This window comes from Euleptes europaea, chromosome 14 (genome assembly GCF_029931775.1).
Source record: "Euleptes europaea isolate rEulEur1 chromosome 14, rEulEur1.hap1, whole genome shotgun sequence".
In the NCBI taxonomy this organism is placed as follows: domain Eukaryota; kingdom Metazoa; phylum Chordata; class Lepidosauria; order Squamata; family Sphaerodactylidae; genus Euleptes; species Euleptes europaea.
In genome coordinates this window covers 38,026,103-38,039,747 of record NC_079325.1, presented here as the reverse complement: position 1 = coordinate 38,039,747, position 13,645 = coordinate 38,026,103, and the positions used below count along the sequence as shown (strand labels likewise).

The 13,645-nt window shown below is 48.7% G+C and overlaps 1 protein-coding gene across 1 annotated transcript; it reads left to right on the top strand.

The window, feature by feature from the left end:
* Positions 1 to 534: 534 nt before the first annotated feature.
* NRARP (NOTCH regulated ankyrin repeat protein) lies at positions 535 to 920 on the top strand. The gene has a single exon (XM_056860764.1). The coding sequence runs from the start codon at positions 545 to 547 to the stop codon at positions 893 to 895; it is 351 nt and encodes a 116-aa protein (XP_056716742.1). The 5' UTR covers positions 535 to 544; the 3' UTR covers positions 896 to 920.
* Positions 921 to 13,645: the final 12,725 nt, after the last annotated feature.

Genomic DNA, 13,645 nt, shown 5'->3' with positions numbered 1-13,645 from the left:
GGGGGGGGAATAATATTTATTTAAATAAAGGAACCCTGGGGAAGGGGGGGGATCTGCATTCCAACGCACAAGCGCCGCGAAGGAGGGGGGGGACGGGAGCCCCTCTCCCCCCGCCACTGTCTCGACGTTCCTCCCCCTCCCCGCTGGGCGGCAGCCAATCGGCGCCTTCGCTCCGCCCCGCGCCTCGTTCGGAGCGGCGGGGCCGCGTCACAGCCCGGGCATTGTTATGCAAATGAGGAGGGCCGTCTAAAAGGCGTCCCCGTGGGCATCCCCCGCTCAGTCGGACGGAGCCGCGGCTGGGCAGCGCGCGAGAGGGAGGCGGCGGAGGCACCGTGAGCGCCGCGGCAGCCCCTGCAGAGGGGGCCCCCGGCCCCGGAGGACAGCCGGGCCGCGCGCCCCTCGCGGGGGGGGGTGTCCCCCGCCTCGGATGCGGCAGGGCGGGCGGGGAGCGCCGCGCCGTCGGGGGTCTGGGTCTCCCGGCGCGCTCCTCCCTCGCTCCCTCCCTGGCACGCGGGCGGGCGCGCCGGGCCGGGCCGGGCCGGCCATGAGCCAGACGGAGCTGTCCACCTGCGCGGCGCCCGCCCCGCCGAGCCAGCGCGTCTTCCAGGAGGCGGTGCGCAAGGGCAACACCAAGGAGCTGCAGTCGCTGCTGCAGAACATGACCAACTGCGAGTTCAACGTGAACTCCTTCGGGCCCGAGGGCCAGACGGCGCTGCACCAGTCGGTCATCGACGGCAACCTGGAGCTGGTCAAGCTGCTGGTCAAGTTCGGCGCCGACATCCGCCTGGCCAACCGCGACGGCTGGAGCGCCCTCCACATCGCCGCCTTCGGGGGCCACCAGGACATCGTCCTCTACCTGATCACCAAGGCCAAATATTCCTCGGGCGGCCGGTGATGCCCGCCGGGCGAGCGGGGGGGCCGAGGGGCCCGCGGAACTCCCGGAGACGGGGCGGGCCGTTCCCGCCAAGCCGACGCGCGGCCGTCGAGGAACCTGGAAGGGCTTGTCTGGGCGCGCCTTTCGCACTCGGGGCTTTTCGACTCTGCCGTCGAAGCTGCGCGCAGCGCGCACGCCGGGACTCTCGGCTTCGTCTCTCCCCCCGCGGGCCTCCCCGTCTGGGGGGTGGGGGTGGGGAGCTCTCTTGGCGTCTCCGTGCAAGAGGCCAAGGCGAAGACCGAGGGTGTGGGGCCGGGGGGGCGGGCGGGCTCGCCAGTCCCAATCCGGTCTGTCCGGGTCCAGCGCAGAAAGACATGAGACGCGCAGGTTTCGTGGGCATCGACCAACAGGAGTTGGAAGGGGGGTGAAGAAAGGGAGAGGCCGCCCCCCTGGCACCATCCCACAACCCCCTCTCCGCTCCCCCCCTTGCTCCAGGACTCTTAGGTTGCAAGCTGGACGCCCCTCCCTCCCCCCATCGTTGCTGCCTTAATGTTGTAGAGGGTTGGTTTTTAAGGAAATTTCAAAGCTGCTTGGAATCTTTTTAATTTTGGGGGGGGTTTTTTGCAAAAGAGAGGTGGGGACTTGCAAAGATCTACTGGGGAGCGTTGACTTGCTTTTGGGGAAGGGACGGTTTTCCTGTCTCACGAGGTTTTGTTCTACTGTAAAAAGAAAAAAAAAACCCCAAATCCTCCCTCCTTTTTTGTTTTTCCAACTACCTCGGTTGTTCCACAGTATTTGCTTTGTTTCGGTTGAGGAACTGGTCAGGTGCTTTAAGACGTGTTCCTGCACACACATACACATTTTTGTCTCGACTCCCCCTATAGCCTGGCTCCCCAGTCTCAGCGTTGACTACTTAACATGCCCTCTGTCCAACAGGATGACAACCGGTTGGGTTTTTTTTCCCAGGGGGCTGGTGGGACACCTTCCCGACACTTTTTCACAGTGTGTATCAATAATCCTTGAATTTTGTCTGGCGTCTGGACTGGGGGGTGCGTGATTTCCCCCTCCCCCCAGTTGTATTTAATTGTTGCTGTCTTGTCAGATCACCTTAAGATTTCAAGAAAAGGCATTTGGTGTTTTTTTTCCCAATGGTGAATTTTGGCCAGGCCCTTTCAAAAATGAAAAGTGGAGGGGGAGGGAAGTCTTGGGAAATCGGATGAAAGAACACAAATGCCCCCTGCTGTCCAGAAGGAAAACTGCAAGGGAGAAAACACAACTACTGAAAGATCTAGAATTTAACTTTTTGATGCACAATCCAACTTCCAGACCATTCTACAGAGTGAAAGGGGAAGAAGAAAAAGAGGAAACTTGTTTTAAGTGACTTGCCTGTGTAATTTCGATGCTGCTTTGAATCTGGTGTGGCGCACGCACACAGACAACCCCATGAATGCAGAGGCATTTGACCGCCTTCTCGCAGTGGCTCTCCCGCTGGAATTTGTTTCTGCAGTTCGTGTCTCCTCCTTCAATCTTTTTGTATGCACTAAAGATATATTTTTTTACCACTGCCATATCTCCTGCATCCCCCTCTCCTCTGCCACTTGCCCCACCTGAAATAGCCATTAAACCTTTGAAAATCTTTGAAAAGAGCGTGGCCCTATGAGTTTGGGTTGTGTGTTTTTTAACTATTTATCTTGTACGTGTGTGTGCGAATGTGTAAATATATATTTGTGAAACCTGGTGGTTTTTTGTTTGAAAGGATTTTTGAGTGGTTTGGAAATGCAGTTGGGGGGATCTGAATTATGCATTTTTTAATTAAAATTGTAATTTCTACGATTAAAAAAATCTTTCCCGTTGCACTGATCTTTTCCCCTGCTGTGTTTCACTTGCAACACCCCTCTGTCATCTCTGAGATTCTGCTTGTCTTTCATTGTTTCCTTGTTTCGTTTAATGTAAACCTTACAAGGTGTTGTGTGCGCTTTCCCAAGACTTCTTTTGTGGACTTGGTAGTGTGATCTTGAGCACTTGTGGAGAGTGCATCTGTTTTTTAGCATCTTAGGCAGGGGAGAAATAATCTTTTTTCTGGTTCCTTATGATAGTTGCACATAATTTTCTTTTTACTATTAAATGGATTTGCCACAAATGTCATAACATTTATGACATGATATTTTTAAAAAGTAGTTCTTAGAAATCCAAGATCTGAGGGATAGGTCCTTTGCAAAAGATCTTGGTTCGAAACCCAGTTTTCTAAAAGAAGCTCTCCCAGGAGTGTTTTGTAAAGATGTTAACACATATTTATATTTTTATAAAGAAAAAAAATATGGAGACTGTGAAGCCTTTGGGGTGAAATAAAATAGGGAATGAGGATTGTTTTTGTTTTTCCTTGACAAAAGGGGTTTCCCCCCCCTCCCTGGCTGTTTGGGAGTTTTTTTTTAATGCCCCACAATGAGAATTGGGTGGGGAATTTACAGCTGAGAAAGGGAGGGAGTCTTGTTCTGGAAGTGGGCAAGTCTGAATTAGTGTTTTTCTTTGGTTGGTTTTTTGCCTTAATTGGTCCCCACACCTTCCCAAGCTGCTGCCCGACTTAATATGATCTTAGGTATATTTACTTGTGTGTAAAGCTCACTGAACTCAGTGGCACTACTCACTAGTAAATGTGCTTAGGTTTGCAGCCTTAGTCCATAGGGTTTACATTTTTCTATGCAACTCCACAAGACCTCCATAGGTGGCTGGATGCTGGATGTTCATTTGTCTCTCCCCCACCCCCATCCTGAGAAAAGGAATTAGGTTTCACTCTTTAATTGTTGGGCTTGGAGTACTGCTGTGACCATTCGTGCCAAAACGGAGTGTCTCTTTGAGTGACATAGGAGGTGACTCAGGGTTTTGTTTGCATGACAGGTCTGTGTTCAGCAGTTTCTTAAAAGAATATTTTCCTCCAAGGATATATTTGATGTCGTTGAAATAAGCAGACATTGGAAGCTGGTTTATGGATTGCTCCAGAGGAGTCTCTCTGTAGATGTTTCCCCCCATCCCTCCTTCTAGATGGCAAATACCTTTTTTAATTATGTTAATTAATTTGTTAAGAATGTTAGGCTTATATTGAAGCTGTATGTGGGTCACTGTATGATCACTTTTTAACTGGATAAAGTCTGTACAGATGGCGTTCTTCCTGAGTATATGATAGCATTGCGTAGCCCCAAGGTGAGAAATTTATAAATAAATTTTTTCATTGATCTTTTTATATTAAAAAAGTTGCCTTGTGTTTCTTCCTTTTCCTTTTTTGTTTTTCAGAGGCTGCAATTGTGCATCCACTTGGGTGAACATAAAGCACGTCTAGCACATTGGGACTTACTCTGAGTAGACCTGCATGGAATTGCACTGTAAATCACCCAAACAGACTTGGGCTTGCTTCTCTGCCTGTCTAATTGGAAGTCTGCCCCAGTGTGTTTGGTTGTGGCTTACTCCCAAGTAGATGCATATAGGATTGCAGGCTGTCAATTTTACAAGTGGTTTAGTGTATGAGTTGGCTGTTGCTCAAGAAAGGAAACAGTTTAAAAAAAGAAAGAAAAAAAAGCCTGAAGAGGGGACATGATAGTGGTTTATACCATTATGAATGGTAGATAGGAGATCCCCTCAATATTAGAAATCAGAAGTGGCACACCAGGTATTGTTCAAAGAAGGGGGGGAAGAATTCATACAATGTGAAAATAACATGAACTCACTGCGACAAGTGGTGGTGAAGACACTTAACTAACAGGTTTAAAAAAACCAATTTGGCAAATGTCTACTGATGGTTCTGATCCTGAATAGTTAAATGGAACCTCTGAAAACTAGACAAGCCGAAGAGTCATGCTTACTGTTTTGAACAGCATGCTTGGTCAGATCAAGCAAGGCAAGTTATATTTCCATGTTTATATCTGCAGAGGATTTGGGTGAGACTGTGGGCAAAAACGCACGGTTGCTTTAGCCTTCTTTATTCCCTGTTTCAGCTCGGGTTGAGCCAGGATCGAACACATGCGTTCGATCCTAGCTGAAACGGAATAAAGGAGGCTAAAGCGACCATGCATTTTTGCCCACAGTTTATACCACAGTGATTTCGGGGCTGAGAATTCTGAGTTTAGGGCAGAGTAAAGCCTTGAAATGATCTCTCAGGATGGAAGGGAGGGCAGAGAATGAACTAGTGCACCCACCCGTGATTTAACCTAGGGTTTCACCCCAAGCTGGGTTTTTCTGTCGAGCAGCTGCATAACACATTCACAGCCAAGGAAAACAGCTTATAATCTTACTGGTAAAACCAAAGCTCCATCCACACCAGTACCCTGTTTCAAACTGGCCAGCTACCTGCCCTGCAACTGCCTTAATGCAGGGCACAAGAGGCCAAAGCCTCTCCCCCATTGTTCTCTAGCAACTGGTATTTGGAGATACAACTTCCTCTGGGAGGTTCAGTTTAGTCATCAGTGGGAAGCCATGTACAGATCAGGGTGGAAAAACGGCCTATTTCTGCCTGCCATCCATCCAGCCATTAAAAGCCATAGCAGGAGCTATGCCTAGAAAGAGTGGTAACTCTTGAGGAAAGGAACTTGGCCTTAATGTCCTTCTGGAATATTGTTCATTTTGCTTTTTTTGGTTAAGCAAAACCTGAGGCTTGAGGCAAGGAACCAAAGATGAGGCCAACAAACCTGAATCTTACAACCATGGTGATTTGGCCTAGTCCCCAATAGAATGCTGCAATGCACGGAGAAGCCAATAGCAATCAAATATGGAAGGGTGCCATAGAGATGGGGTGGTAGCAGAGCAGAGCGGCTCTTTTCATTCACTCCGCCTCTGCCCTGACGATGGCAGCTTTAACTTGGCACCTGGAAGATGAGGCTTCTCACTCTCTGATGTGCACAAACCAGATACTTTGGGGCTTCCTTCCTCAATGGCCTCCCTTGATTTGCTGGGCATCTTGATCCTTCTGCATTCAACAGCCATTCCTTGGTCCTTTCAGGATTCTGGGTACAAGACTATTGGCTCCTCCCATCCTTCGATTGGCCTGGCCCAGATAGGTCCATTTTGTCCTGATTGCTATGTTTCCCCTAAAGGAGCTGTAGCAGAACATCTGCTTGGCATGCAGAAGGTCCCAGGTTCGATCCCTGGCATCTCCAATTAAAAGGATCAGGTAGTAGGGGAAAGACCTCGACCTGAGACCCTGGAGAGCCACCAGAATGGGTTTGCTAGAGGCCTGGATAGACAATACTGACTTGGACCTCCTGTCCATTCTTATCTGTACCTCTAACAGGATGTGACTTGACAGCACTGTACACACAACAGGATGAAACAAACCTATGTTTGATAGTGAAATAACTCCAGTAATTCTGGCAATATTACTTGGTCACTACAGTGAGTAGACACCACAAGCATAATACAGCGAGACTCAAATCTACTCTTCATCCTTGAAGTGGGGCAAGTAGTTCTTAATGTTTGCTGGCTGACAAGCATTAAGGTAAGTTCTTCCCAAAGTCGAAGCGTGGATTCAAGCCTCATTGCGTTATGCTTGCCGCACCAGTGTTGCTGATGCTGTGTGATCTAGCACAGAATATTCATGAACAGTCCAACTGATCAATGGACTGCAATCCAGTTTTGCTTCTAATTTATCCTGATCCAACAGTGTCTATAATCCAGCTGTCTTTCAGGAAAGAGGTTTTGTGCTTGTGATGAACATCATGCAAGCCTTGCTTTTTTTTGGGGGGGGGGCAATCAGTGAAGGAGTGGAAAGAGATAGCAGGGAGACTGGGAGAGGGAAGCTAAGGGGGTTGGGAGGCCAGAGGCAGAAAGGAAGTGATGGACTGAGGAATGGGCTGATGAAGGCAGCTTGAGGAAAACTGACGATCTTTTTAACAATCCACTTTGGAAAGTCAACCCTGTTCCATTCCCAGACTTCCTTGTTAACATAATGGGGATCTGAATTCCTCCCTCCCTCATAGATGCCCTAAACCTCCTATCATGACTTCCCTGCTGCTTCCCTTCCCTGAAGCTTCCCTGCTTACAATAGTGGCAGAATGGGCTTGCTAGATGCCCCAGCTGACCTTGAACCTGGCCGTGGCAGGAGCCCTGGAGGAATGAAATTTCCCAGGCTTCCTGGCAACTGGGCTGATGTTATTGCAAAGTTCAAAGAGCCATGGAGAAAGTGAGCAAAACCTTGCCACTGCCAGGTCGTGGGAAGAAGGGCTGGCTTCCATGGCGGGAGTCCCCAGATGATGGTGCTGGCATGCTCTTTATGAGAGGGCTCCAAAGTCTGTATGAGTTTGGGCTTGGCCTGTAACCAAATAGGCTGAGGGAGCCTATCATTACGGCTCTCCCGCCCAAACTTCAGCACCTGGCTCCAATCATCTTGTTCAGCTGGAGGCGAAGAAGACCTGTGCTGCTCAAATCCTTAAAACATTCTGTCTGGTTAACTTGCAAAAGAGCCAAAGCCTTGTGCAGAGCTTTGCACTGAGTTAGCAGCTCAGGTTTAGCACAGCTATTGGCTTGTGGAACAGCCGTCTGGCTAATGTAACAACTGGCAATAAGGCAATGGGAACGGTCTGGTGTCGGCACTGGAACGAAGAGCATCTTGCTCAATCTGGGAAGCAGAACAGTCACTGAATGGAATCCAGTTTTTATTCCAGCTGGGAAAATCTGGTAACTGGTCTTGGGAGCAGATTGTCAAAACCTTTGCAAAGGAGAGAACGTGTGTCCACAGAAATGGGCATGCTAAATAATATGCCAGGTGAGCCTTATTTCTCTGCCAAATTGGAATTAGTAGTATTTGGGAATTCTTTGGCAGGCCAAGTGGCTCAGAAGCTGTACTTGTAATTTTTTTTGCTTTGTTGGCGTTCTACAAATGTTTTGCTCGCTCAAGCTATCAATTTCCTGGCATCATATTTTGGAATACATTACTAGGGGCAATGTGGTCTGGTGTACAGTGTTATAATACTGTTGGAGAGACTGCTGTTTGAATCCCTTATTTGGTGCGGTTGAGCCATTCACCATTATTCATTGCAGGTGTGTAATTTGTGAAGATAAAACGGGCTGGGAGAATCCATCTGTGTGTGGCTGTGAGCTCTTACAATAGGTACAGGAACCTTGGTATGGGTTGAGAATGGACAAAAGGAAGCATTTTTCCAGACTACTGAATTTAACATGGAATTCAGTGCCATAATATAAGGTGACCACCACCCACTCAAGTAAGTTGAAAACACAAAGGGTATTGGACACATGCATTGAAGACAGGTTAGTGAATTAGCCATGACAGCTAAATGGAACCTTATTGTTCAGAGGTACTCTATCTTTAAGGGGGTGGGTTCTGTGACACCCTGCTGATCACCACTGGAAGCAGAATGGTCTGATCCAGCAAGGCCCCTCTTGCTTTCTCGGTCAAAAACGCATGGTCGCTTTATTCCCTGTTTCAGCCAGGATCAAACGCATGTTGGGCGAAAACGCATGCGTTCGATCCTGGCTGAATCCTGGCTAAAACAGGGAATAAAGGAGGCTAAAGCGACATGCGTTTTCGCCCCTTGTCTCCTTGCTATGATAACTTAAAACGGGATCGTGCATGTGTACCATGACATTGAGAGGCGAGGCTTCTCTGGACCTCAAGGTTCAAATGCAGAAAAAGTTGCACCCCCAATTTTCAGCCTGATTTAGGGATGCTGGTGAAAGAGAACTTTCCTACCACCCTTCCTACCGTAACAATTTCAAATTGCTAAGGAAGTTTTAACCTTGTTTTATGCCAGAAATAACCAAACCCAAAACGGATTAGAGGCTATAATTCCCTCTTTAAAAAAAATGTTTGGGTTATTTTCGTCATCAAAATCTTGGCTTTCTGTTGTACGCCCCGGCCAGTTGTGCGTTTTTCTGCCTCTCGGGCTGCGTTTCATTGTCTGCTGGCCGCCTCGCGTCGGCTAATGTCGCCGCAGCCGAAACCCACGGAAGAATTTGGAACTTCTCAAGTGTTTCCTTCAATTGTCTCAGGGTTTTGTTTGCGCAACTGACTCCAAAACAGATGGATCAGTCACCTATCAGGCCCCGGGGAGGGGGAGATGGTAAAGCAAGAGAGGTGGGAACAGCTTAGTTTCATGTTGGGTGCGCCTTCATTCGTCAAGAGCTTGAATTAAAAAAAAAACAGATGGATGGGAGGGAGAGGAACTCAAGGAAGGTGGGTGGAATTCGAATTTCTTGGGGGCTTTTAATGCTGTAAGCAATGTGTGTGAAAGACCGAGAGAAGCTGGCAGACTGCTGAAGAGGCAACGACCCCTTTTCACTGTTCAGGGCATTGTAAAAAGCTTGTTGTGAAATTTGTAATTCATCTTTAAAACACTCATCAAGCAAGCATGGTTTGGAATCTTTTTGCTGCTGTTTTTGGAAATATGTTTTTTGAGCACAGGTCAAGAATGGCCAACTGACGGTTCGCGAGCCAAATCGGGCCCTTGAAGTAAATGCCTTTTGGCTTCTGTCCCTGTTGCCCTGACACCTTTACCAAATTTGAATCACGGCACAGCGCTGTTTTGCCTGCGGGTTCACTTGGAAGGCAAAAAACGGAGCAGAGAAAGAGCGGAGGAAAATCTCTCTTTGGGCTGGTGGTGGGCGGGAAGCACTGGGTGGTCTTTATGCTTCTTCTAATTCTCCAGTTCCCTAAACCAGGAGTGTCAATTGCCCAGGTTGCTGTCCATCTGGAAGCAGTAACCCCTCCCACTTCTGTCTACCACCTTCCTGCTTATCATCTAAATCCGGCTTTCCATTCCTGATTGCCTGTGAACCACCTCCAAGCAAAGAAGCTGGAAAGCCCGGCTGGCCGTCCTCCTGGGCACAAATCTAGCCTAGGGACAATTGCAGGAACAGTGAATGAGGCTGCCTGGGGTTATATGGGTGAATGCAGGCAAGCCTTCTACTCTCAGCCGTGGCCCATCTTCAACTACAATAAGGGGGTCATGAAAATACTGGCCTGCCTTTAAGGGCTGTTGCAAGAATGGATGAATGAATGCCCGTGAAGCATTCTGAACATTCTCAAGCCCTACCAAGCTGTGTTGCTGTTTATTTTTAAAAGCTGCATACGTGGACTTTATTTGCAAAGTCTTGTGGACTTTATTTGCAAAGGCTCATTTAAAGGATTGCTTCAGGGGTCTTTCCTCATACTGTTCATGGGGGGGGGGGAGGAACAGGCCCCTGGCTGGGCCTACTCCAGGACCCCCTTTTGGGGTGTGTGTGGGGTGTGTGTGTGTATGTGTGTGTGAACAGGCTCCACTTTACACTTCCATATGCGCTTCCTAAGGTCAGATTTCCCTTGCCTGCTTCTCCCCCCTCCCCTCCCTGATATTCCTCCTTCGATCTGCTTTTTTTCTCCCCTGAGGTAGGCCTGCCCCATCCCTGCACCCATTGGGAGCCCCCTCTTGTTTCATTCAAAACTGCGCTGACATCTTTTCAGCTCCCCTCCCCCTCCCATTCACTGCCTCTGCCCCCCTTTCTTTAAAGCTACCCCCCCATTCATTCCCAGGACGCCTCTGTTCTCCCCCCACCCACCCCCGTCCCTTGACTACCCACCCTCTCTCAAGAAGCAGCTGGTATGCTAATGAACGCCAGGCAGAAAGGGACAGACCATGAGGGGGAGATAGAAAAAGAGGGGCCCCGTGCCCTCCACATGCTAAATAAATCTATGCCAGGAGTAGCAGCTCCGAACAAAGAGTTGTCCCCCCCCTCCCCCCGCCTTCCTCTCCTGCCCGGCACCTAAATCCCACCACCTTTTCACATTTAAATCTATTAAACAGGGGACCAAAGGAGCTCCCCAGTATTCATAGTGTTGCATTAAAAAGGAGAAGTAGGGGGGGGACCCACCACCCTTTCTGTCCAGCTCCAGCTCAAAAAAGGCACTAGGCAAAGCGCTGCAACTACAAGGCTCCCCGGGCCTTTCACACGGCGCAGGAGTTATGGCTGTGGTGGAATTTGCAAACCATTACGGTCCTACTGCCGCCTCGTCGGGCAGGAGGGCGGACAAAGACCCCCGCCGCCCGATTGTGTGACTTTGCTTGGGCCGCTTAATTCGTTTTCTCCTTGGTCTTCTAGTGACGCTGGTTTACTAGCCACGTTACCTGTTTTCTGGCATCTGGGGGTCTTCCAACTGAGGGGCGCGCCTGGAAGAGAGGAGCCGTACTGCTAGATGAGCTTCCCTGAAAGAACCTTGGTTGGCTCCTACCGATTTTGCCTAGTGTTGGGGGAATTCTTTGTCACGGTGGGGTGGAGCAAGCCCTTGCCGGTACCCACAGGGAACTGGGTGTGCCCCCTGAAGCTCCATCCCTCGGTGTTTTTCTGGGTTCAGGACTTCCATGGCGGGCATTCAGGGCACCCTCAGCAGGCCTGCCCAAGGGGAAGGGGTTCGCTCGCAGTACTGAGGTCACGAAACTCTTTTGCACAAGGCGGCCTCAGTGGCTGCGCTGTAATAAAAATGCCTCGGGCTTCTTGGCTACTCCACTACTGGGCACAGGCCGAGGGATTGTATCCAGCGGGTGGCTAATCTTGGAGATTTACCAGCAGAAGCCATCAACAGCTGGCAGAAATGCAGTTCACCAAATGTGGGAGTTGATGTGTGTTTGTGGAATCCTTACTGTGTGAAATACCTGAGGCATTTCAAGGGCAGCCGAAGAAGTCATCATAGACTTGGGAGATGTCGCAGAAGGCCTTTGTGTATCCCTGGGCTCCAGTTCTGAAAATGGGATCTTGCGCTTTCTTAATGTTACCATCAGCTTTTAGAAGAATCAAAAGCTGCTTATGAGAGAGACGTTGTGGCCGGTGATGCACATGTTGGCTTCTTTGTCTGTTATTATCTCTGTTGGATCAGCGATCAGTTCTCATCTATTTTAGTGAGGTTATGTTGAATCAGGGTGCTTCAGAAGAACCAAGGATTCATCTCCTCTTTGGGTCTGCAGGGAACACCAATTCATGCCTCTATCATGCTTGGCTTGCGTCTCCCAACATTTTGTGATTGCCCTTCCTTCATGGCAGCCGTAGGGTTGCCAGATCCGTCTTCACCACTGGCGGGAGGTTTTTGGGGCAGAGCCTGAGGAGGGCGGGGTTTGGGGAGGGGAGGGACTTCAATGCCATATAGTCCAATGGCCAAAGCGGCCATTTTCTCCAGGGGAACTGATCTCTATCAGCCGGAGATCAGCTGTAATAGCAGGAGATCTCCAGCTACTACCTGGAGGTTGGCAACCCTAGGATGCCATTTTGTGGCAGCCCCCACTCCCCATTCTCAAAAGTAAATAATTGGGGGTGGGAAGCAAAGTTTCCTGCATCACACCCAACAAAGCACCTCATGGAAGCTACGCAAATCAACTCAGCAAAAGGCCTGTAGAAGCAGGCAGCTTTAACCCAGCATCTAAATCTATCGAGGTTGGGCAACTGTATGTGGGGGGAGGACTTGCCGCTGACCCTCTGCAAGGCCCTCACAAGGCTCTCTGCTGACCTCTTTATTTGGTGCCAGGCCAGCTTGGATGGAGTCTCGAAAACGCAGGGCTGCTTTGTCTTGCGATTCTCCCGCAAATGTTGCGAATCTCCGTTGTCGTAACGCATGGCCGTCTCCTGCCTGCGGGTCCAACCCAGCACTACATCTTGTGATGGTGAATTCCATCATTATTCTGTGTATGAAAAAGCCTTCCCTTTTGTCTATATGAGCCACTAAGATACATTTGGCACACAAACAACCCTGCTGGAACTGCTGATTTAATACAAGAGGATCTTGGTAGTAGTGGACTCTTGAGAACCGGGTTGGTTTCCCTACTCCTCCACATTAAGCCTGCTGGGTGACCTTGGGCTAGTCACAGTTCTCTCAGAACTCTCTCAGCTTCACCTACCTCACAAGATACCTGTTGTGGGTAGAGGAAGGGATTGTGATTGTAAACCGGTTTGATTCTCCTTAAAAGGTAGAGAAAATTGGCATATAAAAACCAACTCTTCTTTTTATCAGATACTTTTGTATCTAGACATTATACACAGAATCATCCAATTTTTATTCTTCTAACATTTCGGGGGGGGGGGGGAGGTAGAAATGCTGAAACTGTGTGACTTGACAGTCTTTGTGATTGAACAGTCCTGGATTCAAATCCAGTTTGCTCTGATTCAAGTCCTACAGTTACAGCCAATGTGGTATAGAGGTTAGCATGACAGGCTAGGGAGACCTGTGTTCTGTTTTCCACTTACCCATGGAGTTCACTTGGGTATTCATGGATCAGACCCCCTGTCTCATTCTAACCTGCCTCAAAGAGTTGTGGTAAGGATAAGATGGGGAAAGAAAAAAACTATCTATGCCACCTTGTGCTCCTTGGAGAAAAGGCAGAATGTATAAAGATAGATACTCTCAGAGTCTGGACCTTACACCACCCTGGCATTTTTCTATTTATCTGAAAAAAACCTGTATCCCTTTTATATTAAAAATAAAAACTCAAGAGCAGATGGCAAATGTTAAAACCATAATAATACCAACAGAAATAAAAGCAAGACTAGCCAGTATTTCAAAACCATCAGATTAAAGCTTTCAATTAAAATCTCACAAAAATCAATCACCTAAAACCGGCATTCATGAGTGTTCTTCTTAGAGTCTGCATGAATGTACCAGCAGTGCCAATTCAGCAAGGGGGACATCAAAGAAATGGGATGGATGGTTTGTGTTTTAACTAACAAATCAATTGATTAGGTTAAACATGTTTGCATGGTGTGTGTGTGTGTGTATGTTAAGTGCTGTCAAGTTGTTTCCGACTCATGGCG

Bases quoted from the DNA above. Each gene is read 5' to 3' on its own strand.
- NRARP (XM_056860764.1), top strand. From the start codon at position 545: ATGAGCCAGACGGAGCTGTCCACCTGCGCGGCGCCCGCCCCGCCGAGC.